Source organism: Indicator indicator, chromosome 18, assembly GCF_027791375.1.
Source record: "Indicator indicator isolate 239-I01 chromosome 18, UM_Iind_1.1, whole genome shotgun sequence".
Classification (NCBI taxonomy): Eukaryota; Metazoa; Chordata; class Aves; order Piciformes; family Indicatoridae; genus Indicator; species Indicator indicator.
Window position 1 is genome coordinate 4,901,151 of NC_072027.1, and position 27,809 is coordinate 4,928,959.

The 27,809-nt window shown below is 43.2% G+C and overlaps 1 protein-coding gene across 4 annotated transcripts in view; it reads left to right on the forward strand.

The window, feature by feature from the left end:
• GALNT10 (polypeptide N-acetylgalactosaminyltransferase 10) overlaps positions 1-23,994 on the forward strand; it is a 79,955-nt gene extending 55,961 nt beyond the window's left edge. For all 4 annotated transcript variants that reach the window (XM_054389139.1, XM_054389141.1, XM_054389143.1 and 1 more), the window contains 8 exons: positions 6,476-6,661; positions 8,242-8,425; positions 9,325-9,442; positions 17,973-18,080; positions 20,192-20,413; positions 21,133-21,249; positions 22,916-23,065; positions 23,827-23,994. In XM_054389139.1, the coding sequence (XP_054245114.1) occupies positions 6,476-6,661; positions 8,242-8,425; positions 9,325-9,442; positions 17,973-18,080; positions 20,192-20,413; positions 21,133-21,249; positions 22,916-23,065; positions 23,827-23,994 (1,253 nt within the window). The remainder of the gene's footprint in view (positions 1-6,475; positions 6,662-8,241; positions 8,426-9,324; positions 9,443-17,972; positions 18,081-20,191; positions 20,414-21,132; positions 21,250-22,915; positions 23,066-23,826) is intronic.
• The last annotated feature ends 3,815 nt before the right edge of the window (positions 23,995-27,809 follow it).

The window sequence follows — 27,809 nt, forward strand, 5'->3', positions numbered from 1 at the left end:
GTAGTAAGGAATGTTTAGTAGAAATTCACAGAGTCCTGAACCAGTGAGTGGTGCAAATATTAGCCTCAGGCTGCTGGAGGTGGTGATGCCACTGGCACAGTGGCTTGTCTTAATATTTTTCAGTGTTTTCACTTGCCCACACAGTGTTTATCAATTAAATGGAACAGTGTCAGTATTGAGCAGCAGCACAGACATTCCCTAGATGGAAAAACTGGATAATCAAAATCACTTAATTTGGCCTTAAGATGAGGGCACAGATTCCCCAGGTCGAAGGCAGTATTTGGGACAGCAATGCCCTTCCTGCTAGTCACCATGGATACATCAAACTTGAGCTGAATATTAAGTGTGCTGCAAGGAGTTCACTCCTGTTTCAGCAGCTGCAAAGGCCAAAAACTGTAGCTCTCTAGTTTGTATGTCAGCAGTCTCTCTGATGTTACAAGCAATCAACAAGAAAATGACTGAGAGTCACAAAATCACCTCTTTGCACCAAATGTAGTCAACAGAAGAGGAAGAAAACCTAAGTGGGTGCTTTAATCTTGATACATATTTAATGAAATGAGAAGAGAGAAGAGTAAACTAATGAGAATGACTGATTCCTCTGGGAAAGATGGGTGATAGCACATGGGGAAAAACAGATATTATGAGCTGGTCAGGGAGTCAGTGTGCAGGACCGAAGAACTAACTGATGCATGCACTGCAGGCTGGCTTCACTGCTCCTGCTGAACAAAAGGTGCTTAAACTTTACAGCATGAAGGAAGGATGAGTTAAATGGATTTTTCTCAATTCCCTCAGGAAGAAATGGTTGAAATAGACTTCCTTTACAAATGAAACTTTCCTGAGAGATTAAGAGGTTATGCTGTAGCTAAGTTGATTATTCCCTGTGTGTTTCCCTGCTTGGAAATGCAGCCTACTAAACTTTCCCTAGGGTCTGGGTGTATTTATATGCTAATGCCAGTAAATGTGAATTTTCTCATTTAAAGATTACACTTTTGTCTCTGTGTTCAGTACTGGTATCTCCTGAAGCCATAACTGAGCAGGGCTAGAATGTCTGCTGTAGGAAGCAATGAGCAAGTTCCCTTTAGAAATTCAGGAAGTAATTGATGATACAGGCAAGGCAGCAGAGGTTTATGCACTTAGGTTTATCGAAGCACACAGGACAGGTTCCCACAACTCATCTTTGCCCCAGCAACCTGCAGTCTGTTTTTTTCCTTAGACCTCATGCTTCCACTTTCATGCACTTCCTTATACCTACAATGGGAGCTTGGGTTAAAAACCCATAGAGAACCAAAAGATTTCCAGAAGCCTAACTCTGTTTATATTGTAGCAAAGATGAGAAGGGATGACTGCTCTATTAGCAAGTGCGGTGGTGCACTTTCAGCTGTTGTCCCTTGCACAGAAACCCTTCCCCCTGCCCCCCAGTTTTTGTTTCTAAAGATGTGCTGAGATCCAACATTGGTGCAGAATGGGCAGTGGAAAATGGGCCCCTCCTCTGGAGGAGTCTACCACAGAGCTGCCATAAGTAAAGCAACAGGTACTAATTCCCTTCCCAGGCCTTCTTAGTAAGAAGATTTGACTGGGAAAGCTGTGAGCAGCTTAATCACTTTGCTATTATTGAGACTGGGATTCATAGTACCATTTATTAAATCAGTTTATTATCCTCCCAAACAACTTTAGTGATAAGAGTGTGAAAACATTGAAAGGAAACTAGTGTAAGAGCTGCCTGTTTGGATAAACAGTTTTGCTGTTTAAAAGGATTACTCATCTGCACCAAAACAGGGAGAAAAGTTAATTTCAATAATGTAAAGCTTTCTATTTCAGGAAGGCTTGGCTTGCACATTGTGATGAATTCAGAAAGAAGTATAATTCATTCTTAAATTGTTAAACAGCATGTAAGGGCCAAGTAAAGCTGAATGGATTAATTTGTAATCTTAAACAAGTGTGTCTGCGTGTGGGAGGGTAGAGAGGGGAGACCAGGGTAACTGTAAACAAATGCCAGATGAACAGTTGCACTCCAGGTTTTGTTGGGTGCAAAGTTAGCCAAAATAACCTGCAGAGGAGGAAAACCAACCCTGTCTGCTTAAAAGGGAATTCTGCAGATCCTCCAGTCCTCTCCTTCTGTGCCATGTGCCATTCAGCAGAAGAGAGAAAGTTCTCTAAATTTCTGGAGTGCAATGGCTCTCCCATCTTCAGAATATCTTCAACTTTCTGAGTGTGAACTGAAGCAAACTCCTCTACAGGAGGCAGGATACTGTAGGACAGAGGCAACTTTGGTTTCACTGGTGGCATCTGAGTAATGCATGAAAGATATCTGCGAATGTTCCTGATTTCTGCAGTGCTGCTCATCCTGGATTGGTTGATGCTACTCTTAAGAGTACAGGAGTTACCTTCTGCTTGCACTTGAACAGTTGAGTCCTATGAACCCTGCCACTGCAATGCTATTTAAGCTCTTCTGGTTCTATAGATGCACGTTTAAGTTGCCTTGTTTCTCATGCATTTGCTTCTTTAAGCTGTAGACAATTAATTAAAAATCCTTGAGCTCCTCTGGCTTGTGCATACATCTGGTTTTGAAGTGGTAACATTTTTTAGGTGCCTGTTCACATGGCAGATGTGCAGTGGCTGGAATGAAAACCCAGACAGACATCAGAAATTCCTCCCTTGCAAAGTCCTTGCAGTTGGCCACAACATCAGCAGCATCTGAGGGCAGCTCTGCTTCGATGGGGAGCCCAGAAGGAAGAACTGCAGTAAGACCACCATGAGAAATTGACCTAAGGAAAACCAAGTAGTCTTACTTTGGAAAGCTTTTTTGGGACTGCCTGTGTTAAGCAGACCTGCTGCTGAAGTTTCTCTGCTATCTTCACACAGTTTTATTTACAGCTCAACATAAAGCAAGCAGGAGTTCTTGACTGGTGCTGTTAATGCATACACTGTATATCAAGTTTATTGCAGAGTCTGTTAGCATGCTACCAGCCTGGTTTTTAATCTGCAGATAATCTTATTCTCATTTATATGTTTGGGCTGTATTACTTTGCCCAACATTGGTGCAGCCATTGGAATCCATCCAGCTCACCTAACAACTTTCATTAAAGAAAATTGCCCTTGTAATAAAAATTACTCAGTGTGACAAGATTCCATAATACATTTTTTAAAGCCTCATAAAATTTTGTAGCAGTTAATGGCACTTGTTTGTTTGTCTTCTTTTTTTTTTTTTTAAGATTTTCTTTTAAAAGTAAAAATTGACTTAATTGTGACAATATTTGTAATAGAATAAAATAGTTTTTCTTCTGGGCCAGGCCTGGCAGCAAGGATAGCACAGGGATAAGGAAATGGAGGAACCTTTGTCTTTCCAAAGTACATTTTATTGTGCTTTGTATGTTTGTGAGGTGATATGAAAGTCTGTGACTCTTTAGTAAGGGAAAGTGGATCCAATAAGGTTTGCTCCCTTGCAGTTCACATTACACAAGTCTTAACCTTATAAAATAGAATGATCTGGCATGGATTTTTCTGCAGCTTACCTGAATATGATCCCTCCTGGCTACAAGGACAGTGCTTTGGTGTGTGTGTCCCCCCTGCATCACTGAGACCACGTGGGTGCTGGTGCAGTACCTGTAGCTTTGTCTTGCTTCTTCTAGCATCAGAGACATAAGAAGATTCCTAATATGAGAGACATTTCTTAGCAGTACAGCATAGAGCGGACTACTTGCTGCCAGTGTAAAATGCTCTGGTGGTTTTTTACTATGGAAACATAGTAATAAAAAGTCCAGCCCAGCATTTGGAAATTAAATGGGAAGTCAGTGAATTGGATTTCCTGCTGGCTCTTTGCAGAGTACTTGCCTGAGAAAATGTCTGTGCTCCTGTGTCTTCATTTTTACTGTAAAAATGGGGAAATCTCTCAGTTCTTAACTGCTTTTCATTAACAGAAATTAATCAACCTACCTTCCGTTGATTCAGATGAGCAGACATCATCACCACTACAAATATAGCCTAGTCCAGTGATATTTTGTTCACCTGCTGGTGTGTATCCTCTAGTGTGAGACCAGATCCAAAACCATGCTAGTGTCTCTTGGTAGCAGGCCTAACTGTCCCATGCTCCTACCCCTGGAGGAATTGGTTAGGCTGCCTTTGGGTGTCACCACAGATGAAATTGTACAGTAAACCAGGACAGTTCAGAAGGGCATGTGACACCAAAACATAAAGTGACCACCACATAGGTGGAAGACAAGCCTTTCACAGTCTCATTTTCCATTTTCTTATTTCTAACAAGATAAAGAGTTGTAGGAAATCTCTCTATATATTTTCCCATTGTTTTGGAGCTTTGGCTTTTTTAAGACTTTCCAGTGCTTTGTAGGTCCGGTTTAGATAATGTAAATACCACAGGGTCTGAACTTGATCTGTAGCTACTGTTAAGGGGAATCAGGCCCACAGCTCTTGCACAATGGTTACCTCCTTTATTCTAACAAGCACACACAACCACACTCACACTTAGCTTGTTATGGATACAATAGCTAAGGTATACCTTTTGGCTTGGGCTTAGCTGATTTATACTGGAAGTGAGGATTGTTTGTTCCCTTTTCTGATGAACCAATCTTTTGTGAGAAACCGGCAGTGGCAAGGAGTGAGCTGTGATGTTAAACAGTGGTGGTGGCTTTTGGTTGGCTATTTTGGCTTTTTGAGTTTACCCACTGTCTCAGGAGGAAGACAGCTGCACTAATACTATATCTAGTCTCTATGGAAGGCCCTTATTTTAAAAATCTGTAATTGAGTGGACAAAATTTCTGGTTGCTTGAGAGGCTTTATTCAGAAGAGACTTGAAAAGGATGAGAGAGAAGCATATTAAAGAGCAAGAAGTACTAAGGGCTCTATTGAGCAGGAAACCTATGTAGATACTGTGGCGCAATTAGACTTGTCAGGCAAAACACTAAAATCCATTTGTGAGGAAAAAAATCCTGGGAAATGTTAAATAAAGCTTTGAAAAGGGCAAAAGGCTCGCTAGGGATACCTCAATAGCAAAGAAGTTGATTTGGGTGATCTTTGAAGGAAAGCAGGTGATGTCAGCTTCAAAGAGAAGGTGCAGAACATGTATTAGTCACAGGGATTTTGCCCATTTTTTTTCTTCCACTAGCTAAACCTCTGAAGCAGAATTGCTGGGTCAGCAGCATGGGGGAGAGCTCATAACTTAGTGAAGTTTTCTATGCCCCTTTGCTCTTTTTAGAGAGCTGTTGCAGTACTCAGCTTCCACAGAGCCCTGCTCAGAGGCCCTTTCACAGTGTCTGCCTTTTCAGCCCCTGCCTTTCATGCCTGTTTTGAAAGCCTGGGAGGACTCAGCTGTACCAAATGGAGTGAACGTGTTCCCTATAGTCAAAGAAATCAACTTGTGAGGTTGTGTTTGAATGATTGACTCTACTCAAGTTTTGTTGTGTGAGATTTTAAGAGTAGTTAATTGCTTAGATTTGACAACCTAGCTTTTGCCCGATGAGGCATGTTTCCTTGTTGGGCTGCTGATGGCAGTGGACAGCATGGCGCATTCATGAGCGGGCCCTGGCACACTCTGAATGGGGTTTGCTGTCAAGACTTCAGATGCCTAAAGATCAACCCATCAGTGACTGGGCCAGTGTCAGCTCTTAGCCTATTTTTAGGTTTTCCTTTGGTGCTTCAGTCTTTGATGTAAAGACAGCTGTGTGCCCCTCACTCTTTGTGTAGACCAAGCTTTTTATTTCCACATCTAAACAAGCTGTCCGTTGTTTTGATCACTCAGTAATCTATTTCTGTGGCTCTCCTGTTTGAATTCTTGTTACTTGTGGTGACTGTTAAGTGTCTGTGCTAATTCAGATGTGGCTTCAGACCATATTCAGTAGCATAAATATTTCCATATTCAAGTGTAGATCTCTTCTCTGATGAGCGTTTAATGTAGCCATCCAGACACATACAGCAGCTCTGCTTTGCTGGCTTGGAAGGATGTCTGACTTGGCTTTTTGCTGGTTTTTATTTATGCATGAGTGGATGGTTATGTTGTGTGTTTTGAAGAAAAAAAAAAACAAACAGATACAACTTCAGTGCACTGAGTGCAGTTTACTTTTGCAAGTAAATTGGCCTGTGTCTCTGTTAAGCCACACTGGTTTTCTATAAAAGTATCTGAGAATCCCTGCTCTTGTAAAGTCCTCCCAGAGGTCTGCCAGCTGGCTTTTTATTCCTTTTCCTCTGCTTTCTTTCTCGTTTTGCACTTCTCCATCTTCTCCTAATTCCTCTATTTATTGATTTATTAATTGCTTCTAAGATGTTGGAACATCTTCAGAAGTCATGGTTAAGCAGTTATGTTTAAACTCTGGATTTAAAAGAAATTATTTGTGTTTCCTTCTACCTGGTATCACATTTAACTACTCGGGATGTACTTACAATGCCGTCTCCTGCTGGTGAAGAAGGGAGGTGCATTTTTAAGAAATTAGTTGTTACAGTGTTTGAATTTCTCATTTTCACATAGAACACCTGAAGAAACGCCTGGAAGATTATATGGCCCAGTTCCCAAATGTGAGAATCCTCCGAACCAAGAAGAGAGAAGGGCTGATAAGAACCCGAATGCTGGGCGCCTCGGTGGCCATAGGGGACGTCATCACCTTCTTGGATTCCCATTGCGAGGCCAATGTGAACTGGCTGCCACCTCTGTTAGGTAAGTGTGTGGAGGCTGAACTGCTGAAAAGCTGCCAGCAGATGTTGGTGTTGAGTTCATTTTACTTCCACCTACTGCCCCCCTCCCCTTATTCTGGGACAAAAGGAAGAAATGTCTTCAAAGGGAAAACGAAAGAGAAGCCAGCCACAGGACTCAGATGAATTGTTGGCAACCTGTAGCCTTTAAAACACTAATCTTTTTTTTCTCTTCTAGAGTCCTGCACCATATGATAAGGCTATCATATGATTTGCTTAATTAAAAGACAGAGATCATATTCTGTTTCTTTGCTAAATGAGTTGTCAACTAATTTACAGCTTGCTAGAGGAATGAAACTATTGTATGGTCATTCATTCCACAGCTTGTAGAGAGGAGTAGGAAAGATCTTTACATACAGTTTTTAAGTAGCTTTTAGTTGGTTTTTTTTGCCCCTATATAATTACATATAACTTCATAGTCTGCAAGCCTGTGGAATATACTTCTTCTGAATGACAGCTGCTTGTATGTATTTGCAGAACATTTGCAGTCCTTTCCTTTAAGGGGATGTCAGTTGTACTGTGCTGGTTCTTTTCAGTGATGACTAATTGAGAGGACAGTGCCTTCTGTTTCTGGTACCTGTGTGCCTCTGGCCAGTGCCAACCTCCTTTATGACCATATTGCAAGTGGCTGTCAAAGCTCTTGCTGATATGTGGCTTTGTCCAAAAAGCTGGCAACAATAAATCAACTGGAGATATCAGAACCCTAGTCAGATTTGTCAGCAGGACTCTTGGGTGGTAATACTGCTGATTTCACTACAGTTTGGATCTGGTAACAGCGTAGAACGTTTGCAGCTACTTGAGCCCTGGGGAGGGAGGACAGAATTAGCTTAAATGCCATTTCAATGAGAACACAGAGCATGCTTTAATTTTAAAACACAGAAAGAATTTCTATTAGACTTGTGCTGGAAGCTGAAACATCATTTGTCGCCTCTGCTCTGAAAGTTAACTTCCAACAAGAGACTGTCTCAGTAATAAAGTATTTAAGAAGTTCCAGATGTTTATGCAGAAATTAATCCTGTCTTGTATTATTTGGTTGGAAGAAAAGGTTGAGGGGAGGAGGTACTCTTGCATTTCTTGAGCCTGCTGAGAGTAGTTATGCCATTAGTCTGAATTGCTTCCTGCCAGGTTGTGGCACAGCAATTACAGCTGGGTGGTGCAGTGGGTTACTGCCCTGGCTTTGAATCTCAGCAGAAAGGGTTCACATTCTGGTTGCTCATTAAAATAAGGACTGTTCACCACATACAAGATTGTTTTAAAGCTGGTGGTTTGGGTATGTGTGGTTCTGTGGCTGTGTCTATTCTGCTTCTGGGTGGTAGTCACTGTAGCATGAATGCCTAGTGCTTTTATCCCAATAGTTGTAGCTTGAATGTCTCAGTTACTGCAGAAATACCAGATAAGTTGATATAAATTGGAGCAAAAGAGAATGAATGGGAAGAAAGCTACGTTGTTCTTGAACAGCTTCATCTTTTGATGCTCTTGTCTGCAGTTTCATGGTCAAAGGAACCAACTGGTGCAGGTTTTCTAACACATTTCTCCCATCTTCAGATCGCATTGCCCGAAACCGCAAGACTATCGTTTGTCCAATGATTGATGTTATTGATCATGACCACTTTGGGTATGAGACTCAGGCTGGAGACGCGATGCGAGGTGCATTTGACTGGGAGATGTATTACAAGAGGATCCCTATTCCTCCTGAGTTACAGAAACTTGATCCCAGCGATCCCTTTGAGTAAGTTACTGAACTGCAGCGTGCAAAGAGCTGGCTAACAAAGTGACACCCTGTTAGAGGGCTGATTTACACCTCAGTGGAGTCAAAGTCAGAGGCTGAGGTTGAGCTAGTTGCTTTTTAGCAGCTGTTTGCTTTGTTGATTTAAAAGAAATGCATTGTGTATAGCTGTGAACACTTTCCGTTGCTATTTTTTTGCCACCTTAATTCCCACAGAAGTTAACATTTCATTTAAAACTGTAATGTGTAACATTTAATGTGGTCATTTATTACCAAGATCTTTCCAACCTAACTTAGTATCCCTAATGCCCTGCCAAAAACAGCAAACCAATGGTGGCTTGTATGTCATTCCCAGGTGGGGGAACAAGGAAACTTAGCAGAATAATTACAGCAATTTTGATGATTGCAGTGCACTGCAGAAGTAAATCTGTGATCGAGTTGTGTTCTGCTTTGCTGTGCTTGCCAACATTGGGACGGTTCTGCTGTCCTTTATACTTCTGTAGCGTTCAAAAAAAACCCCAAACAAACCCAAATAAAACACTTCTGGGGTTAAGCTCAATGACTTGATCATAGTGCTGAGACAGAGCACCACATGTGCAGCGTATGGGTCTCTCTGGGAGAGGTTATGTCCTGTCATTTAGTCATGAACTCTTCTGCCTGTTTGGAGGAGAGGCATTGACTGGTTCTGAAGGGAGCCTAGTCTGATCCTCCTCATTTACAGGTGAAAAATTAGAAGATAATGGAAAACCAACTGTTTGATGCTCTGGCAGGGCTGCAAAGGCAGTGGGAACATTGGGTGGTGAAAAGAATATCTGTTAAATCTTGCTTTGTTTTTCAAATGTTTGGCTAGAGATGTGTATCTTTGAATGTGTTTGTAATATGGAGTCTGGTTTTTCCTTAAGGTCTCCTGTAATGGCTGGAGGACTGTTTGCAGTCGATAGAAAGTGGTTCTGGGAGCTGGGAGGGTATGATGCAGGTCTGGAGATATGGGGAGGAGAGCAGTATGAAATATCCTTTAAGGTGAGCTATGTTCTCTAGAAATTACTTTTGTTTTGAAAAGTAAGAACCGTTCTGAGGCACAGAATGTGAATGATCTTCCTTGTCCTTGCTTTTGCGTGTGACTAAAGGTGAAAGAGCTGGGAGTGGTAAGATAGCACATAGAAGAAGCAGCGATGATGTCACCAGGGTCAGTTTTGGAGCATGATTAGCTGGGTTATCCCCCATTCTGTGGTCACAGCCTCACATGCATGTTCTCTTCTCAGCAAGGGTAAGTCAGCTTGTGTGGAGCTCGCTCTGACTGCCGGGCTTCTTAGCGCTCACCCTGGCAAGACGATGAAATGCTCTCCTTCAGGGAATGAGGATTCAGGCTGCTCAGTGTTCACCCAGCTGAGTACCTCAATCCTGAGCTTGAGTTTCCAGAGAGGAGAGTAACTTACTGTCTGTAGTCAATCCATCTGACTCCTGGCTACAAGGAACTGAGACTATTAATTACTCAAAAACTGAAATAATAAAGCAGTTGCTGGCAATGACTTCAGATCATTATCTGCCTGGCTTGGGGACAGTTCAGTTATTTACTGTTTGGGCAAGCTATTCACTTGAGGACTTTAAAACAGGAATTAGCCAGCCAACCAAAAATGCATGTTGACCATGATGGGTCCCTGTGACCCACGGAGACCACTAGTACCTATGTGATCTTGGAATATGGCACTCTGAGATCCCTTCTAGGAAACCCACTGGAATGTCCCAGACCGCTGAAGGCAGGTGGCTAGTAATCTCTTCAGTGGGGGCACTCTTTCCATACCCTGGAGCAAACTGAGATTTCTATGTTAAACTTGTGTTGCTGTGTGGTGTCTTTTTCAGAGGCTGAATATAAAATCTTGTAGGCATCTGCAATCCACTGAATTAAACTAGCTGACCTCAGCATGGGGCTAGAAGATGGTAAGGATGGTAATGTAGTGCACTGGTTAGCTTCAGCAGCTAAACATCCTTGTGTCTCTCCTGACCAAGAAGTTGTGGCTGATCTCTTACAAAACAGATTCCTAAGTCTCTCTGCCTCTGTGCAATTCAGAAGTATCTCAAACTGTATTCAGCAAGCCACACAGATTACCCTGTAGTACTGTGCAGCAAGCAGTGGAAGGAAGGACAGTCTTCAAGACAATGTCTTTTCTTCCATTGTTCACCCAAACAAATGAATAAAGTCACATTGGAAGTCCCTTGTCCTCTGTAGTGGTCTCAGGAAGGGAGGGGCAGGAGGCACCCTTTTTGGAGATGTCCCTGCTGCTAGAGCCATTTGTTCTTTGTGTTGCACGTAATGAAACTGTGTAACGATGTCGTTCTCTGCAGGAGGGGCAGTGGCAATATTCAGCCCCTTTTCCTTGGCCCTTTTTGAAAATGCTGGTTTCCAAGAGTGATGACAGTGGCTGGGGAAGCCCTTTGTCTCTAATGCCACAGCAGACAGTCGCCCTGCTTGATCTGCAGGAAATCAGACTACTTCATTCATCTGTTTGCTTATCCCCTCTGAAACACACTGTGTTTTATTTCAGCCCAGAGATGGTAATTTATGGAGGGATAAATTTGCTTTAATTAATCTCTGCAAAGACCCCCTTTTTTCTTTCAGTGTGCGACAGAAAAATGAAGTTTTAGCTGAAAGAGGCTCAGTGTATTTTCAGAAATTAAGATAAATTGATACATTCATCTGTGGCTGATAGATTTAATAATTCTGCTGGAATTGCAAGAATAGAAGGTTTGTTCACAGAATTTATGAAGCTATGACATTTCCTGGCGAGCACACAGCTACAGTTTTACCTTTAGAAGCAGACTGAGATTTTGCAGTTAAAGGGGCACTGTCAAATAATTCAAAGCTCTGGGTTTAGATGTGGGGTACCTGCTTTCACATTATTTATTATCTAATGGGAATTCAGATTCTAAGAGTGCCAAATTTACAGCCCAGCTTTAACAAAGAATCCACTGCTGTGCCTGGGACTTGTGGGTGCAGGTACTCTGCTGTACTGCTGATCTTTGATCCATTGCATCAGATCTGGCCTTCTCAAGCCTCACTAGGAGTAGATTTCTTTTTTTTTGCCTTTATTTTTTTTTCGTTAAGGATATTCTTTTTTGCTCACATATGAACTGTGCTTTGCAGGGTTGTGTTTTGGGGTTGTTTTTTTTTTTTGCTTTTATTTTAAAATCCAGGGATCTGTTGCTGAGAAACTGGAAATAAACAAGTTTATTTAGGAGCCTCTTGCCTTTCTGTTTTGAGACTCTTATCTATTTCTGTCATCAGCTGGCTCTGCTTCCTTCTGAGAAGAATCTTTAAGGCTGAAGGCAAATCAGCAGAGAAACCATCAGTGTTTAGTACCTCAGAAAACATTTAGCCAGAGGATGGGTCAAAGTCTGTTAATAGAAGCTGTTCTCCTTGTATGAAATATGTACACCAAACATCACTAGGAAACAAAGCATGCTGGAGGGACAAAAAACTTTGGATTAACTTTAAATTAGAAACAAACTTTCTCTAACCCTAACTGATCATTTGTAGCTTTCTGTGTGTTCTCAATCCCTTAAAACAGAAATTTCTAGATTAGAAATGAAGGAGTTGATCTATTCCATATTCAAGCAGAAAACAACAACTTCTGTTGACTTGTGTGTATCCAGAATAGCTCAGTGCCTCTAACCCAACACTTCTACAGGTCAAGGGTCTGACTATCTCAGGTCAGCAACAGATGTGCCAGGAAGATTGCAGTCTTGAACTGGAGCTGCAGATGTTACACTTGTTCAAATGAGCCTCACTTTTCTCATGAGTGCTGCTTGCAGAAAGCTCCAGGCAAACTGCTCTGCTGATCCATCTCAGTGGATGACCAGATGCTGACCTTTGAGTACATTCTCATCTTTTGTTTAATCAGTGCACAACCATGTCTGTGTGGCACTTGTTGCCTTTCCTTCCTGCTGCCCATAAGTCTACAGCCATAGTTCTCTGCTCAGTGGACTTAATCGAGGTGGGCTTTTTGCTTTTTGGGGAGTCACTTCCACACCTCTCCGCTCTTAAAGTTTTTCTTGGTCTTTTGTATTTTTCTGTAATGATGTGAATAACATTGAGTACTTTTACCCAAGGTGACAGTGTGTCTTCCCTCTTCTAATTCTAAACACCACTTAACAGCTCTGATTTTCTGAATGCTTCTGCATACCCAACCATACCTGTGTTCTGCTGCCTGCATAACCACCGGAGCTGATAGTATTTAATTTGGAGTGGTATACACGAAGCATTTCAACTGCTCCTTTCTGCAAATGCTATTTTGCACAGCACTTATCTCTGCTCATTTTTATTTGCAATCATGTTGCCTCTTTTCCAGTACTTTTGTGGCTTCTATTCTGCTTGACTTACATAATCTTCACTGAAGTGCTTCACGCCTCTCTTCCATAAATACAGAGTCTCTGATTTTTTGGGTATGGGGAAAGGCAAGTGGAAAAAAGGATGTCTCTCACTTGTATAGGCATAAAGATAGGTGTGCTTTGTACCTCAGATCTTGGGTGGTACTTCAAGAGCAAAAACTAAGAATCTGGAATGTCCCTTGCTAGGTGATAGGTCACTTCAGTTTTAGAAAATGTTTGTCTTGTAACTTAGAGATTGTAAAGCCTTCACAAAATTCAAAGGGCTTAGTACAAACAAGCCACATCGATGGCTGCCCTGAAAAGAACCATTAAGGGAGAGGCAAAACACATGGGCAGTACTCATGGTTTTCACTCCTGTCTTCAGCAATGGGAAACATCCACTGCACTTCTTCTGGTGATTGTTGATTCTTTTGTTTTCCAAAATCCTTTTCCCAAAGCATCACCATGGATTGCTTCTCCTGGTTCCTATAGCATAAAACATGTTGCATGTTTTCCAACATATCCAATTGTTCCATAGCTTCTCTATGCATGCATCTGCTTTGCCCTGCATCACATTTCAGATTCACGTTTTGCCCCTGGCCTCCTGGCAGATGCATAGTTAGGGTGCAGCTGCCAAGGAGTCACTTCTGACAGCATTTCCAGTTGTATCACTGGAGTCAGTGCTGATTGTGAGCCTCCACTGCTTATTCCAGGCACATACACCACTTTCCAGCAGCTCACGTTTGCCCACACTGAAACAGGCCAGGCATTCTACTGCTTTTTTCTGTAGGTTGTTGGGTTTTGTTGGGGGTTTTTTGGTTGGTTGGTTGGTTTTGTTTTAGTTGGTTTGGGGTTTTTTTTGGGGGGAAGGGGTGTGGGTTTTTTTAAGCCAGCACATGCTGCTTAATTCTGAGGCTCTCAGCTGCAGTACAGGTTGACTTCTTCCTCCCTTCCTATGTGGTGATACAGACATCAGTTTCAGACCATTGACTTGATTTTTTTGGCTTACTCTGTATTTGGTTCAGGTTCCAGAGTAGCTCCTCACCAAGCAGCTTCAGGGAAATGGTCCCCTCCATAATCTGAAGCATGATTGTTAGAAACTGTTGTCATTACTGTAAAATGCTCCAGACAGTAAGGAGGGACCATGCTGGAGTATGTTGTACAAACACAGAGATCCCAGTGCCTTTTGAGCTACCTTAAACTTTTATAGTGCAGTAAGTCCCAGCTGCAGCAGCAGCTGATGCTTAAAATACAGAAAATTACTCTTTTCCTGAATTATTGGTTGCCCTTGCTCTCACCTTGTAATGCAGAGAACCCCCTTGCCTTATTGACTGTGTCCTCCCCACCTTCAATGTGTGCTCATTCAACCAGCCAGCTTCTCTGCATTGGTCCATCCCATGGTCTTTATTTCTCTTGTGGCTTGCAGAAGCAGCTTTCTTTTCAAGACCTGACTCTTTCCTTTGTGTGTTTTGTGTGTTTTTCCTCTCTTGGGAAGTATTGGCCCATCATGGGGCTGTCTCTGGAAACCATAAACCTTGTATACCCAGGTAATTTGTGTTCACACACCAACTGGAGTATTGTATTGAGTGCCTGAGAGGAGAGGTTCAGCTGTCTTACATGACATTGTTTTCTGCAGTAACAGAAGGGGAATTGGATCAGGATGACATTCCCATGTAGAGAATAGGTGGCATATTACCTTGTGCTTTCATAGCACATTAGCTGAGTCAAAGGCTCTTGAGTCACTTGATGAATATGGAGTTACAGCCCTCCAGGCCACTGAGAAGATGGGAGCAATGTCACTGGTGGTGTTATTTTACTTCCCTTGCATATGGTTTCACTATTAAGATGAGATTGTGGCCTTAGAAAATTCAGTTGCAGTATGCTCACTGATCTCAGCATAGCTAGGTTTTCTCTCCCTTCTAGTGGATCTGTCAGCTGCTGGATGCCTAGCTTAAAATGTAGATTGGGAAAATTGTGCCTGAGGAGGAAGAGCAATTTCCTATTGTCTCCTAATGAAATCTGATTAGATCGTTGTATAAAGCACTGCCTGCCTAACCAGCTTTAATTCTTGTTCTTAAGGCATTCTAGTAAGTGGCTGATTGAAATTAAGTGCGTCAAGTTCAGGCTCTGATGTTTGCTGTCATGTCAGCCAGGGAGGTTAGGCACCATCTCACCCTTCTGTAAAACAAGAAGAGGAGGAAACTCTCTCCTTTGGCCTGAGGAGAGCACAGAGGCAGTCGGTGTTGCCGTGAAGGGAAGAGTCTCTGCCCCACAGGCCAGCACTGCTGTCTCAGCTGTTTGACAGTGCTGCATTTTTAGCAGTGTAAGTTCTGGTGTGTCAAGCCTGTGAGCTGTACCCTCGTTTAAACCCAACCACATATCACTAACTAAGTGGAAGTGTTCTCTCAGCTAGCACACAGCTATTTTGGGTTTGCTTAACTTGCAGTTATTCCCTGACAGACCCTTGGATGTGATTCCTCTGACCTTTAACTCTCGCTTCCTAATGCTTTTCTTAGCTGTGTTTTACTGATACATGTCATGCTCTTTCCCTCTCCCCCTTCTTCCAGTTTTATAGATAAGGACTGGTAATTGTCTTTATGGAGGTTGTAATGAGTTCTGTCACCACACAAAGAAGCTCACTAATAAAATAAATCAAAGCAGCAATGAATGAATGGAAAGCATGCTTTTAAAATTAGATTTGTACCACGAGTGCCATACTGTCACTTGCAGCATGAGACAACGTTAAAAAGGCACTGAGTTGGCAAAGTACCTTGAAAGGGTCACTGAGCTCTGCTAGCAGGAATTAGGAAGATTTCCATTGCTCCATGCAGCCCTGGTAATTACACCATCACTTGGGAGTAAATATTTTAAAGTGTGATTAGCAGAAGAGCACGTCGAACTGATCTTGGATTTTCCTTGTTCCCTAACTCAGTTAAGGAGCTTTTCTTATCATATCATTACATGTGTTCATGTTGTGGCATCTTCTGTGCCTGGAGCCTTGTAGGAGCTCGGAGCTGTTGGCCCAACATAACATCAGTTCTGTCTAGCCTCCCCTACCCCCTGCCTCCCCAGTGTACCACTCAGTAGGTAAGCACTGCCTGTGTTCCTGCTTCACAAGAGCTGCAGTGCGAGGCCAGTGCTCTCCACTCTAGCTGCATGTTGTTTGCAGGGTTCTGTTTCTCACCTTGCTTTGGGCAGTGGTGTTTTCAGAGCACCTGTGTACTCCAGTGGCCTGACTGAAAGCTTTGCCTTAGAGATCAGGAGCCAGCAAGGTACCTTGTGGGCAGGCAGCCTGGTGTTTGCATTCAGGCTTGTATTGCACTGAAATGCAGCTGCTTGGGAACCAGCAGCACTTTGGGGATGCAGGGTGCAGTGCACAGGGTAAAGATACAGGTTGTTGAGGAGTGTCTGTGCAGCTGAGCTATAGACTTCTTCAACTGTTCCTGCAGCTTTTCATAGTTTCCCAGATCTGTTGCAGCTCTCACAGCCTTGCAAAAACCATTCTGTCCCAGAAACACAAAGCATTCCCAATTTTCTCAGCCTACCTGTTAATTTCCTAGCAGAGGAATCACACTGAGGCCCTCTGCAGCAAAAAGCACAAGCAGCTGTAGAATAAGAAACAATGCTAATTCCACTAGAAACTTCATGGAAGATGAGTGCTAGTTTCGTTTTTCATCTTCATCTTTTCTGTACCAGCCTCTCAAGGCACAGCAGGGACAAAAGGAATGACATTATCAGCTTTCCTCTTGTCTGTCTCACCATAAGGACGTTTAATTCAGTACCTTGAATTTTAGAAGTTGTCTGAGAAAAATCTTCCTCTAACTGAAAGCAACCAACGTCCATTAAGTTATACACAGTCAGCAAATGACTGTAATTATTAGGGCCAGCAGACAGAGCTGAAACTCCAGAGGACTTTAGTGTCAGAGCTAATAATTATGCAGCAGCCTTGGCCAAATATTTCTCTTCCGAGCTAAGTATTTAATATTGTCACTGTAGAATATTAATGAAATTGCCTGCTATGTGTGAAGCTGTTGACTAAGCTCATTGCACAGTGAACTGTGGTGGCTCAAATTAGCCACAGTGAATGGAGAGATCAAGAACACCACTGCATGAACCTGCAGCACCAGCAGACCTTCTTAAATACTGCTGTCTTCAGGGCATTAACATAAGATCTGGGGACAAAATGAAGGGCAAGACAGTGTCATGCTTCAGGAATTCAGAGAGTCGTTTGTTTTGCATACAAAAGGATAATTTAAGTATTGATTAGATGTCTCTGAGAAGGACACAGGAATATTTTTCTTATACCTAATGAAGTAGATTGGCTGATTGAGAAACATCTCCTTTGGTTTCACTTGGACAAAATTATTATCTCCATGCTATAAATAAGGAATAAAAGAAAGTTGTTGCGGAGTGTTAGCATAGAGTGAAATCTTCCCAGATTGGCAAAGAAACTTCTGGCTTAATCCAGACACTAACCTTAATCAAGGTAGCCTTCTTCAACAGTGTGTTCCAGTAACTTTGAGGGCTTTTTTTTTTTTTTCCTTTTTTTTAAAGCTATTTATGTTTCTACCAGGCAGGGATTTCTGCTTAATTGTGAGGCTGCAAAAGCAATGAGTGCATGTCAGTGATGAAACCATATGAGAGTGCTGATAACCACAGGGGAAAGTCGTGGTTTCTTCTGGTTCCTGGCACTTGAACAGGCTCATCAATTCCCTGGAGTGTTTTGCATAACACATGACTTACACTGCAGAGATGGCATGCCTTTTACAGCAGCATGACACAGCCTACACCAGGATCTTACATGGCAGTCCAGTTTAACTGTTGTGGTTACTACTGCTGTAATAACATAGATCAAGTTAAAGTGTGCTGTGTGCTCTTCTCTGGGTGCTTGGGGTGGTTTTTTTTCCTGTTCTTTTCTCTAAAGAATGCAAAACTGAAGTGTTCAGCCATTGGGCTTGATAGCACTTGTGTTAAGTCAAGGCTTGCTGCGTGGCTCTAAGCAGGTAGTTAGTTATAGGAGTGGAGGCTAAGGCAGGGAGGGGAGGGTATTTGGGAGAGTGTACTTTGAAGTCAAAAATCTGGGTTAAGCTTTTTCATGACTTGAAATTCTTCCTGATTTTTTTTTTTCTTTCATCATTTTTCTCCATATAACCAAGAGTGAATCCATATCTCTGCTGTTCCTCAGGTGTGGATGTGTGGAGGCCGCATGGAGGATATCCCTTGCTCCAGAGTTGGTCATATCTACAGAAAATATGTTCCATACAAGGTTCCAACAGGAGTCAGCCTGGCAAGAGTAAGTGGCAATGGCATTCCCCACCACAGATGTCTGGCTACCATGTGACCATGCTGTTGTCTCCTCTCTCCCCACAATGGGAAGCAAATGTAGCCTTTGCAGACCATAAATCGTGCTTGTACAGTGGTCAAACTGAGCAGTTTTTCCATGGTGGATGTGCAGCACAGTGGGAAGAGAGCCTAGAGGAGCTGCAGACTCAAGCAGACAGCTGCCATGATCCAGACATCAGCCATTGCTAGGTGTTGGAAAGGGACTTTGCAATCAGGCACTGGCCATGGAATTGCCAATAAAAACAAGATATGGGTTTATTTGTGTAGTACTTTAGTCATTTTATAGCTGTGCTCTCCGAGAGCAGCAGGCTTCAGCGTGGAGATTGTGTTCTGGTGATTGAAAGACCTCTCAACTTCAAGCATCACAGACCACCGAATGAGCAAGCTGTAATTTTCCACAATGGAATGTTCTGTGCCATCTTATTTCTTAATCTAGTGTAGCCCAAAGAGGAAAGAGCTTTTGCCTGTCTGGCACTAGGTTTCTCTAGTTAATTTCCAAATTGAGACGGGATCGCATTGCCCTCTGGTGGGAGAAAAAAAAAAATCATAGAAGCAGGAAGGCTGCAAAACTGAAGAACACAAAAGGGTACCCTGCTGTTCTGCAGTCTTGTGGCTTGTGGAGTGTTAAAACGTTTCCCTGTCTAATAGCATCACCGTAGTTATAGATTTGGATTTATTACTCAGCCCAGCAATGGCCTGTCAGGGGGATAGAGTGCTCTCCTGTCTGTGGCATCTCTTCAGGAAGGAGCTATATTTCTTTTGATTCAGTGTTTGGCTCTTGCATACTCCCACAGTGCTGGAAGGAGGTGGCAGACAGGTATAGGGAAGTCTGTGTCTTAGCTTCTGAGATCATACAGTCACCTTGAGATGAAAACCTGCTCTTGCTGTGTGCAGGCTGCTTTGGGGCAGGGTCAGCACACTGCTCATTCTTAATATCCTAACTTTTTGGGGAACAAATGACCACTACTGGAGCTGACCACCTTCATGCAAGGTAGGCAGGGTTATCAAAATCATGACTACACAGGTCACATTACTGTGTGGCACTAAGAATGTCCCTGATGCTGCCAGAGTCCAAGGTCCAACGGTCTCTTGAGTGTTGTGACAAGCAGGAGGGCAGGAGTCTCGAGAGGGTGGTGTCCATTGCTGCCTTGGAATTGCACAGTAGATGAAGCTTGACAGCTCTATGTGAAATCTGCTGCTGCCAGGAATTAAATAAACCCTTTGTTTCTGTTCTGAAAGGTCATCACCTGAAAGTTCCATATTCTTGCAGTATCTCAGAGTTTCTCTTGAAGAGCTTTTTACCCAAGGAAAGGGAAAAATAGGAGTAAAAAAGAATATTGGGAACTGAAGGTTTCCAGAAGGGAGTATAAATCTCATTCCTAGATAGGTATAAAAGATGCAATAAGAAGGATTTCAGAAAGCAGCTTTTTGTCAGGCACCTTTGAATGTCTTGTGGTATTTGCCAGCATCATTTTCTGACTAGCCTCTTTACAGAAGATAAAAAAAGGGGAAAAAAAACCCCAAGTTTTGATTAATGTTGTTTTGCTTAGCCAGAAGGAATGAGATATAATGGCCAAGTGCCAGGATTCTGTTTTGACCTCAACTGAAAATATCTTTCAAAAAGTCCCTTGAAACTAGAGAATGATAAAAATAATCTTCATCATCCCAAAGCTGGAGAGAAAGAGTGAATGTGAATAAAAATCCTTTCTGAGCAAAAACAGGAGAGCTGTTCTGAATGCTCATGGCAGTGGTTTGTTTGTGCAGAGTGTTCTCAGGTGTTCACATGATCACAGGATGTCAGGGGTTGGAAGGGACCTCCGAAGATCATTGAGTCCAACCCCCCTAGCAGAGCAGGGCCATAGAATCCAGCACAGGTCACACAGGAACACATCCAGATGGGTCTTGAAAGTCTCCAGAGAAGGAGACTCCACAATCCCTCTGGGGAGCTCTGTGACCCTCACAGCGAACAAGTTCCTCCTCATGTTGAGGTGGAACCTCCTGTGCTGTAGTTTGTCCCTTGTTTTCCCCTCTGCTTTTCACACTTGGCTGTTCCCCACACAGAACCTGAAGCGGGTGGCCGAGGTGTGGATGGATGAGTATGCAGAGTTCATTTACCAGCGCAGACCTGAGTACCGGCACCTTTCTGCCGGCGACGTCGCGGCTCAGAAGGAGCTCCGCAACAACCTCAACTGCAAGAGCTTCAAGTGGTTCATGAACGAGGTTGCCTGGGACTTGCCAAAGTTTTACCCACCGGTGGAACCTCCAGCAGCTGCCTGGGGAGAGGCAAGTTTGTGCTCTTAAAATCTGCGGTGGTTTGGTTTTGGAAGTTGCTTTACCTGTGTGCTCCGGTTTTGGTTTGCTGTGAGTAGGGTAGCAAGCGGGTGTTCACAGGTCCTGCTTGACGTGCTTCAAAGACCAGAACTCCTCAACCATTACATTGGCCTGATCAAAGAAAGGAGCTGGGCAGTTGTCCCTGGGAGTGCACAGCTACAAAGGCTCTAGAGACTTGGCTTGTTCTGCATGTTCTGTATTTAGCAGAAGATGCCAATGGGGAGCGCTAGGGAGAGGTGGCAGCTGAGCAACAGTAGAAATCTTGTATTTCCAAAGGGCTACACAGATGTGTTGAGCTACTCTGCTCCTTAGCTTTCCCATCTGAATGCCAGGGAAATCATTCTGTTTTTTGAAAGTCATCTGTGTTCTGGGAAAGAATCACCCCAGGAGTGAAGTCGCAGATTGTTACACATAGCAGCACAGCAGCCTCTGCAGTCACGTAGCTAATAGGTTTTGCTGTGTCCTGCAGGCTGTTGTGCAGCTGGTGATGGGGGCCCATTTTGAGTTCCTGTGCTTTCTTCTAGCTGTTTTCTTCCAGCTCAGATACACAGTTAAGTAAGGGATCTTAGAACTGTCTTCATACAAATACTGCCACTATCTGAGGCAGTTGAAGGCTTCTTTCTTGTGACTCGGTGAGAGCTGGAGATTCGGGAACTAATTTACTATTCCAGATACGCAATGTAGGAACTGGACTGTGTGTGGATACTAAGCATGGAGCCCTGGGATCCCCACTGAGGCTGGAAAACTGTGTGAAGGACAGAGGAGAGGCAGCATGGAACAATGTGCAGGTAACAGTCCCTCTGATAATCATCCCTCAAATAAATCTGAGGAGGGAGAAGTAACAAAAATAGATGTTTGAGAGGGAAAGCCATTACAGAACTCTGTCAGATGAACAGAGGGTGTCATGCACCCCAAGGCTTATGTGCTAATTATACTTAATGTGCTTGTGGTGGGATGTGGCTTGTGCTTGTGGCAGGGTCTGGAGCCTGGCAGATTGGGTGCAGAGGTTTTACCTCCACTTTGAAGTACCCTGGAGCGAACAAAAGAAAGCGTAAGAAAACAATATGCCAAAATAATAAACCAGTAACAAGGCAGCTGTAATATGTAACAAAGTGAATATTAACTTCAAAGGTTGTGCTGAAAGAAGTGATAGAGGAGCATCATGCATATTAATGAACCTGCAGGAGCATTCAATAACTGCTTACTATCATCCTTCTGACAGGAGGCAAATGCATTATAAACACCCAACCATTGCTGGAGAGAGATGAAACTGGCCAGGCTATAGATTCACCCTCTCAACATATAAGGTGCCAGAAATGACAGCTTTAATGTAACAGAAGGGAGGGAAATATTAGTTTGTCTAAACTGTAGCAGCTGAGCTGAGAAAGGATCAAGAAAACAATGCCTCTATTACAGAGCCATGCATAACTCTTCAGGGGGAATGGCTTCAGTAGGAGGAGATGGAGAGTCATTGCATATCAATTTTGATGCATGAAAACCAGGAACAAACCAAATTTGCTCAGGCACAGTCCAAGCCTAAGCTTGTGTTATGCAGCAGGATCTTGAACAATTAGGGGATTCAGTTTTGTGGTGATTAAAACATGTCACAAGCCAGGGCATGGTCATCAGGCTGCAGGTGCAGGTTGACCATGCTACTGTCTCAAGCCATTACCAAAAGCAAATGCCAGAGCATGTGTATGATGGTTCATGCTGTTCTCTTGTGGTCCATTGATTGTTCATCTGTGGTCCAACACAGTGGCTCAGGGATTTCCGGGCCACATGTGCTGGCACCTAACAGCCACAGCATTGCCAGGCACAATGCCTGCCTAGTTACTGAAGCTAAATCCCTGTCTCTGTGGTATCCCTTCTTTGAATTCACCTGAAAATGCTGTGAGATCAGTGCAGAAGAGAGCACCAGGAAGCATTGCCCTAGTGTTTGCCCTTCCAGTGCCCCTGTGGAGTGGGGCTGGGGAGCTGTGAGGTCCTAGTCACTTGTCCCAGAAGTCATGGGACAGACTTTTCTCAAGGTGACTGCAGGCTGCCTGTGCAGACCCAGGTGTTTACTGCCAGTGTTAACTCAGAGCTCCTGTAGCTCTCTGCCTTTTTTGCTGGCTGTGAAGTGCTGTAATTGGTCAGCTGCTCACTTAATCCATGATGTATGTCTGCATTGCAGAGACATTCAAGGCTGCTATTAGTACCCAGGCTAACTAGCATGGCTGTTTGCAGCAGCACCGTCTCATTTAGCATGCTGTGTGGCAGTCTGTGGGGTGGCTGTTACACATTCCCCTAGCCAGCAGTCCCAGTCCACAGAGGTGGAAGCAGTTTTTCTCTGGAAGATATTATCCTTTCCCTGAAGCCATCCCCACCCTGTGGGCACAGAAGGGAACATCATTCTGCTGGTGAAAGCACCATGCCCAGTACCAGCCATACCGAGGGTCCTCTTTGTCCTGACAGGTGTTCACATTCAGCTGGAGAGAAGACATCCGGCCTGGGGATCCTCAGCACACCAAGAAGTTTTGTTTTGATGCCATTTCCCACAGCAGCCCTGTGACCCTCTATGACTGTCATGGAATGAAGGGCAACCAGCTCTGGAGATACCGAAAAGTGAGTCTGTGTGTGTCTGTCCACACACGTGCGTTCCCATATGCTCATTGGAGGTGTCAAAATTGCCTGTAGGCACTTAAGTTGCCTTAAAATGTCACCACTCATCTTTTATTCCTCTGTTCACTGTAGCTGTGTAAAGAGAATCTGCAGACAGTCTGTTGCCATCATGCCATTAATCACTCTTAATTAGAGGGGACTCCCCTCTTCCACTGGTTGGAAGTGGTGAGGACTGCTTCTCCAGGACTTGCTAAGCAAAACACTGTCCTTGAAGTCATGTCCACAGCTGGCACTGAGGTTATGCAACACCTTTGCAAAACCTGTTTGCACAGAGGTGTGCTGTGTTTATTGAGTGGTTCTGAGCACAAGATAAGCAAAAGGTGATAAGGATTTATTTATCCTTCTACTAAGTAATGTTTTTGTAGGCAACAGGTAAGTAGATTCTTGACTAAACGTCCTTGCAGTGTGCAGGCATTGTGCTGTGGAGTGACTGTGGCAGGATATGAGGCTGTAGGTTGGAGAATTTGGCTTCAGACATAGCTTTAGAGCTTCCCAGTGCAGGTGTGAGGACTGGACTGGATGCTGTTGCAAGGGGTGAGAACGGACCCTGACACTCACCAACCACTTGAGTGCAGAACAACTTCTTCAGATACGTTCAAGTGACGAAAACAGCTTGCCATGGTGTTTAAGACTTCTTTCTGTTGGTATCAAAACAGCTTTGCCTTCTCTGCTTGGCAACCTGACATCAAATTTCTCTTCTCCAGGACAAGACCCTTTACCATCCAGTAAGCAGCAGCTGTATGGACTGCAGTGAGAGCGACCGAAAGATCTTTATGAATAGCTGCAATCCTTCATCTCCAACACAGCAGTGGATATTTGAACACACAAACTCAACTGTCTTGGAAAAATTTAACAGAAATATTGATCTTTAAATGACTGAGGGGGAGAAGAGGAAAAAAAAACATATATATTTTACAATTCTAGTTTTTACTGGGGAGGATTACAAAAAATTTTTTTAAGAATACTTTTTTTTAAAACAGTTAATGAAGGTAAAAGGGAGAATCTCAGGAGAAGGTTAACTAGCAGGCCAGTCTTTATTGTGAAGATGCTGCATCCTTCTCTTCTGGGGATGGTGAAATTTTAAAGGCTTTGTCAGAGCCACTTATGTGATGAGACTGGAACAGAAACTCTGTTTTTAGAGGAGTCTGAATGTGATTCAATCTCCTTTTTCTTTTTTTTTTTTTCTTTTATTTTGGTTGGTTGATTTGGTATTGGGGGATTTTGGGGTTGTTGGGTTTTGGTTTGGGTTTTTTTGGTTTGGTTTGTTTTTTTTATTGTGGGTTTTGTTTGGGGTTTTTTTACTGTTTTATTCCCCACCTGGGTCTGATGTTAAATGATTTTGTTATCCAGGACTCTCCAGGACTTTCTGTAGCTGCTATACCACCCACTGAAGCATTCCCACATAGGTGCTTTATCTTCCAAAGTCCATATAAGTAGAATCTTGAACACAAGTTGTAATCCTCCAATCTAAAAGAAGAAAAGGCCATCAAAATGTAAAGTGAAATGATTGGGGGTTTTTGCCCTGCCCTAAAATATATCTCAAACAGGTTGAGTAGTGTTACTTTCCAAGTCATAGCTCTGATAAAGGAACGAGTTCTAGTGGAAGTGCAGCCAAGTGTGGGTAATATCACTGTAGTTATTAGTGATGAGGAATCTGGGGTTCTGGTCCATTCCCTTTGCAGTCAGTTTGTCACTCACTGTTGAATCTTCAAGGTGAAAGATTAGCAGAGGGGTTTTATGTAGGTACAGTTCATACAGGTGAAGATTTTTGCTAAAAGCCTTTTGAATATCAGGTTCCAAATTTGCCTCTTCCTCAGAATCATTGTGATGCAGACACCTCTGCAGTTTCTCAGAACTAAATCTACTAGATGAAGGCAGCTTCCCTTTTGACTCTAGAGGTTCCAAGGCTAACTTAATTCACAGTTGGTGTGAGCAGATTAATACATGATAATTAAGTCAGGGCTGAGATTAGCCATTGGTCTTTATCCAGTTGTTCATCAGTGTGTAGCTCATTGCAGTCCTGTGGTCAGTAGTGTCCTAGGCTTGTGGGAATGTGCTGTTCATCTGTCCTCTTTTCCCAGCATCCACACAACTGTGCAGCTTGCTGTCACTGGAAATCTGTTTACTTAAGCAGAGATGTGGGATTGATGGACCCAGTTCACTGGTACCCTGTGCCTTCTGTGCTCAGTTAGCAGTGCAAGGTGTTACCCTTCTGGTTTGGCTGCAGGACCTGCCAGACACTGGCCCAGAGTTGTCTCATCCCAGCAACTGGAAAAAGGAACGACACCAAAGAGTGAATGCAGGACCATTGGTTTCAAGTCTTATCTGAAGCAAGTGTTTTAAAAAACCCAACCCACCCTGGTGTAAAACAAAGTTGCAAAACTGGATTTACTAATTCAGCCAACTCAGTCTTACAGCGAAGGCAGCAGTAGCATTTCCTGGTAGAAGCTGTGACTGAGAGTGTGTTAACCTTTCTCTAAGATGCACATGAAACAACAAAACTAGCCTTTTTTCTGGTAATTGCCCAGTTCCACTGTTTGTCCAGCTGCTCCTGAAGGAATGTTGCAACAGTAGGTAGTGTGCAGCCAGCTTGAGGACTGAAAGCTGAAGCACTTGGGGTAGGAGCAGGGCACCCCTCTGGGACTCTTGATAAGCATGGATAATGGAGCTTCCCTTCTCAGAGGGTCAGGAAGCTCTACTCTGAGGTTTCTTTCTTTCATGTGAAGTCAAGGAGATCTTTGCCTAGTGTCATGAAATGAGGCTGGCTCCCTCTGCAGAGCTCCAGAAGTGAAAAGCCCTTTGTAGTGTTGCCAGTTATAGGATGGTTGCCCGTGTTTCAGATGTCTTTGAGGCCATGTAGTACTGTGTCTGCCAGCTGGGAGCAAGCTAAGACACAACTATCTGCCTCCCTAGCTCTCCAAGTCTCATGTATTAACTATGAGGCTGGAAATCATTTCCACCTCTCATCCTTGCAGCTGGGGCCATGCCTGACCTATTCTGCCAGCTTACCTGGTGCATGCAGTCACAAAGCAAGGGAAACATGGGTATTGCATTAGAATTGGGACCAGGCTTGCTAAATGTGTTGGTGTCTTAACCTTTTGGGAGTGAAGAAAGTAGGAAAGCTCTAGGCTTTGCCTGTGACAGGTTTGCAGCAGTATTGCTGTGAAAGTGAGACCAGCATCAGAGCTGACATCTTAGGTTCTCAGTAACTACATCTGTCATGAGGATCCCTTCTCATTTCTGTGGCAGACAGAGCCACCTTCCAGTGCTTTGTGCCTGGCTGTTGCTTTCCTTAAGTTATTAATGCTCTCATTAGTCTGTTAGTGCTGACTGTGGATCACTGGATGGCCTGACTAGATGCCTGTATGAATGTTTTAATACCTGTGGAACAAGAAGCTGTTTGTCCATGAACAGCACTCATTTTTTTATAGCTGGGGCACAATCAGTGAGTTATATAAATGGACTGTAGGTCATTTTGCTTGCAGGTTGCAACTTTGTGTCTTAGAAGCTAATCCTCTCATTAGAAAACTGTTTTCTGCAATGCATGGCTTGCTTTGTACTTGGGCTCACCTTGTGCAGAGAATCCTGGCTGCTTGGCTTGCTGGATGCTTGCTTCAGAGAAAACTGCAGTAAGAACAGGTCTTTTACCACTTAGTGATTTTAATTTGGAGAGAAAGGACAGCTCCTAGCAGTTTGCACCAAAAGATTAGGTAATTGTTGAGGCAATTCCTGTTTGACAATCGACCACCAGTATGTGGAAACCAGAGCTCCAGTGTGAGCAGTCCTACTGTGTCCTTCTCAGTGGGGTTCATCTGATGTCTCTTCTGAAGGTGTGGGTGGGATCTGGTTGTGATAAGTGCCTCACAAATTCTGTACACTTCTGACTGGCTCGCTGGGCTTTGAGCTATTAATTTTTTCACATCAATCATATTTTCCAATACCCTAGAGGCTTTGCTGACTAACCAGAAGACTTACTGTAGCCAACCATCCACTGATTGAGAAATAGAAGCTGTATTTCATCAACTACATCTTTAACTGAGCCTTTGCTGGGCAATCTGGTTAATTATTCCAATTACTTTTCATTATTTGTAAGCAAGATTGCTAAAGCATGAATGCATAAGCAAATCTCCACATCTGCATGCAAGTCAAGACTGGAGATTAAATACCAGTGATTACCTAATGCAAAATAAATATTTTCATATTTTTTTCCCCAAAAGGATTCAAACACCCCTCTCTCTGTGGCTGCATAAATTCTGCTGCTTTTAAGTATCAGAATCCCAGACAACAGGGGGATCCCTGGGTGTGGTTTTTTGTCACATAATAATACTTTGATTTGCTCTTGAAGCTGCTGTTGATATTTACCGGTGCTAATCTCTAAGGCCTACAAACAGAGTGACAGGTTTGGGGCTCTTATGTGTGCAAGGTGTCTTTTCATGCCTGGGAAATTAACTTTCTTTTCCACACTGTAATAGAAGAAGAGTGAGCCTTACTGAAAGAGGAATACAGCATCATTAAAATAAAGATGTGCCTTTTTAAATGTAAATGTACAGCAAATGCTTAAACTTGAACCATTTCCTAGTGCCTTGCTGGACAAGAGAGAAGATGGGAAGGGGTTGGGAGATAAGGATATAAGAGAAAGCTTGACTTGTGCAGTGTTTGTGTTTGTGTGTGTTTTTTTAAAATGTCT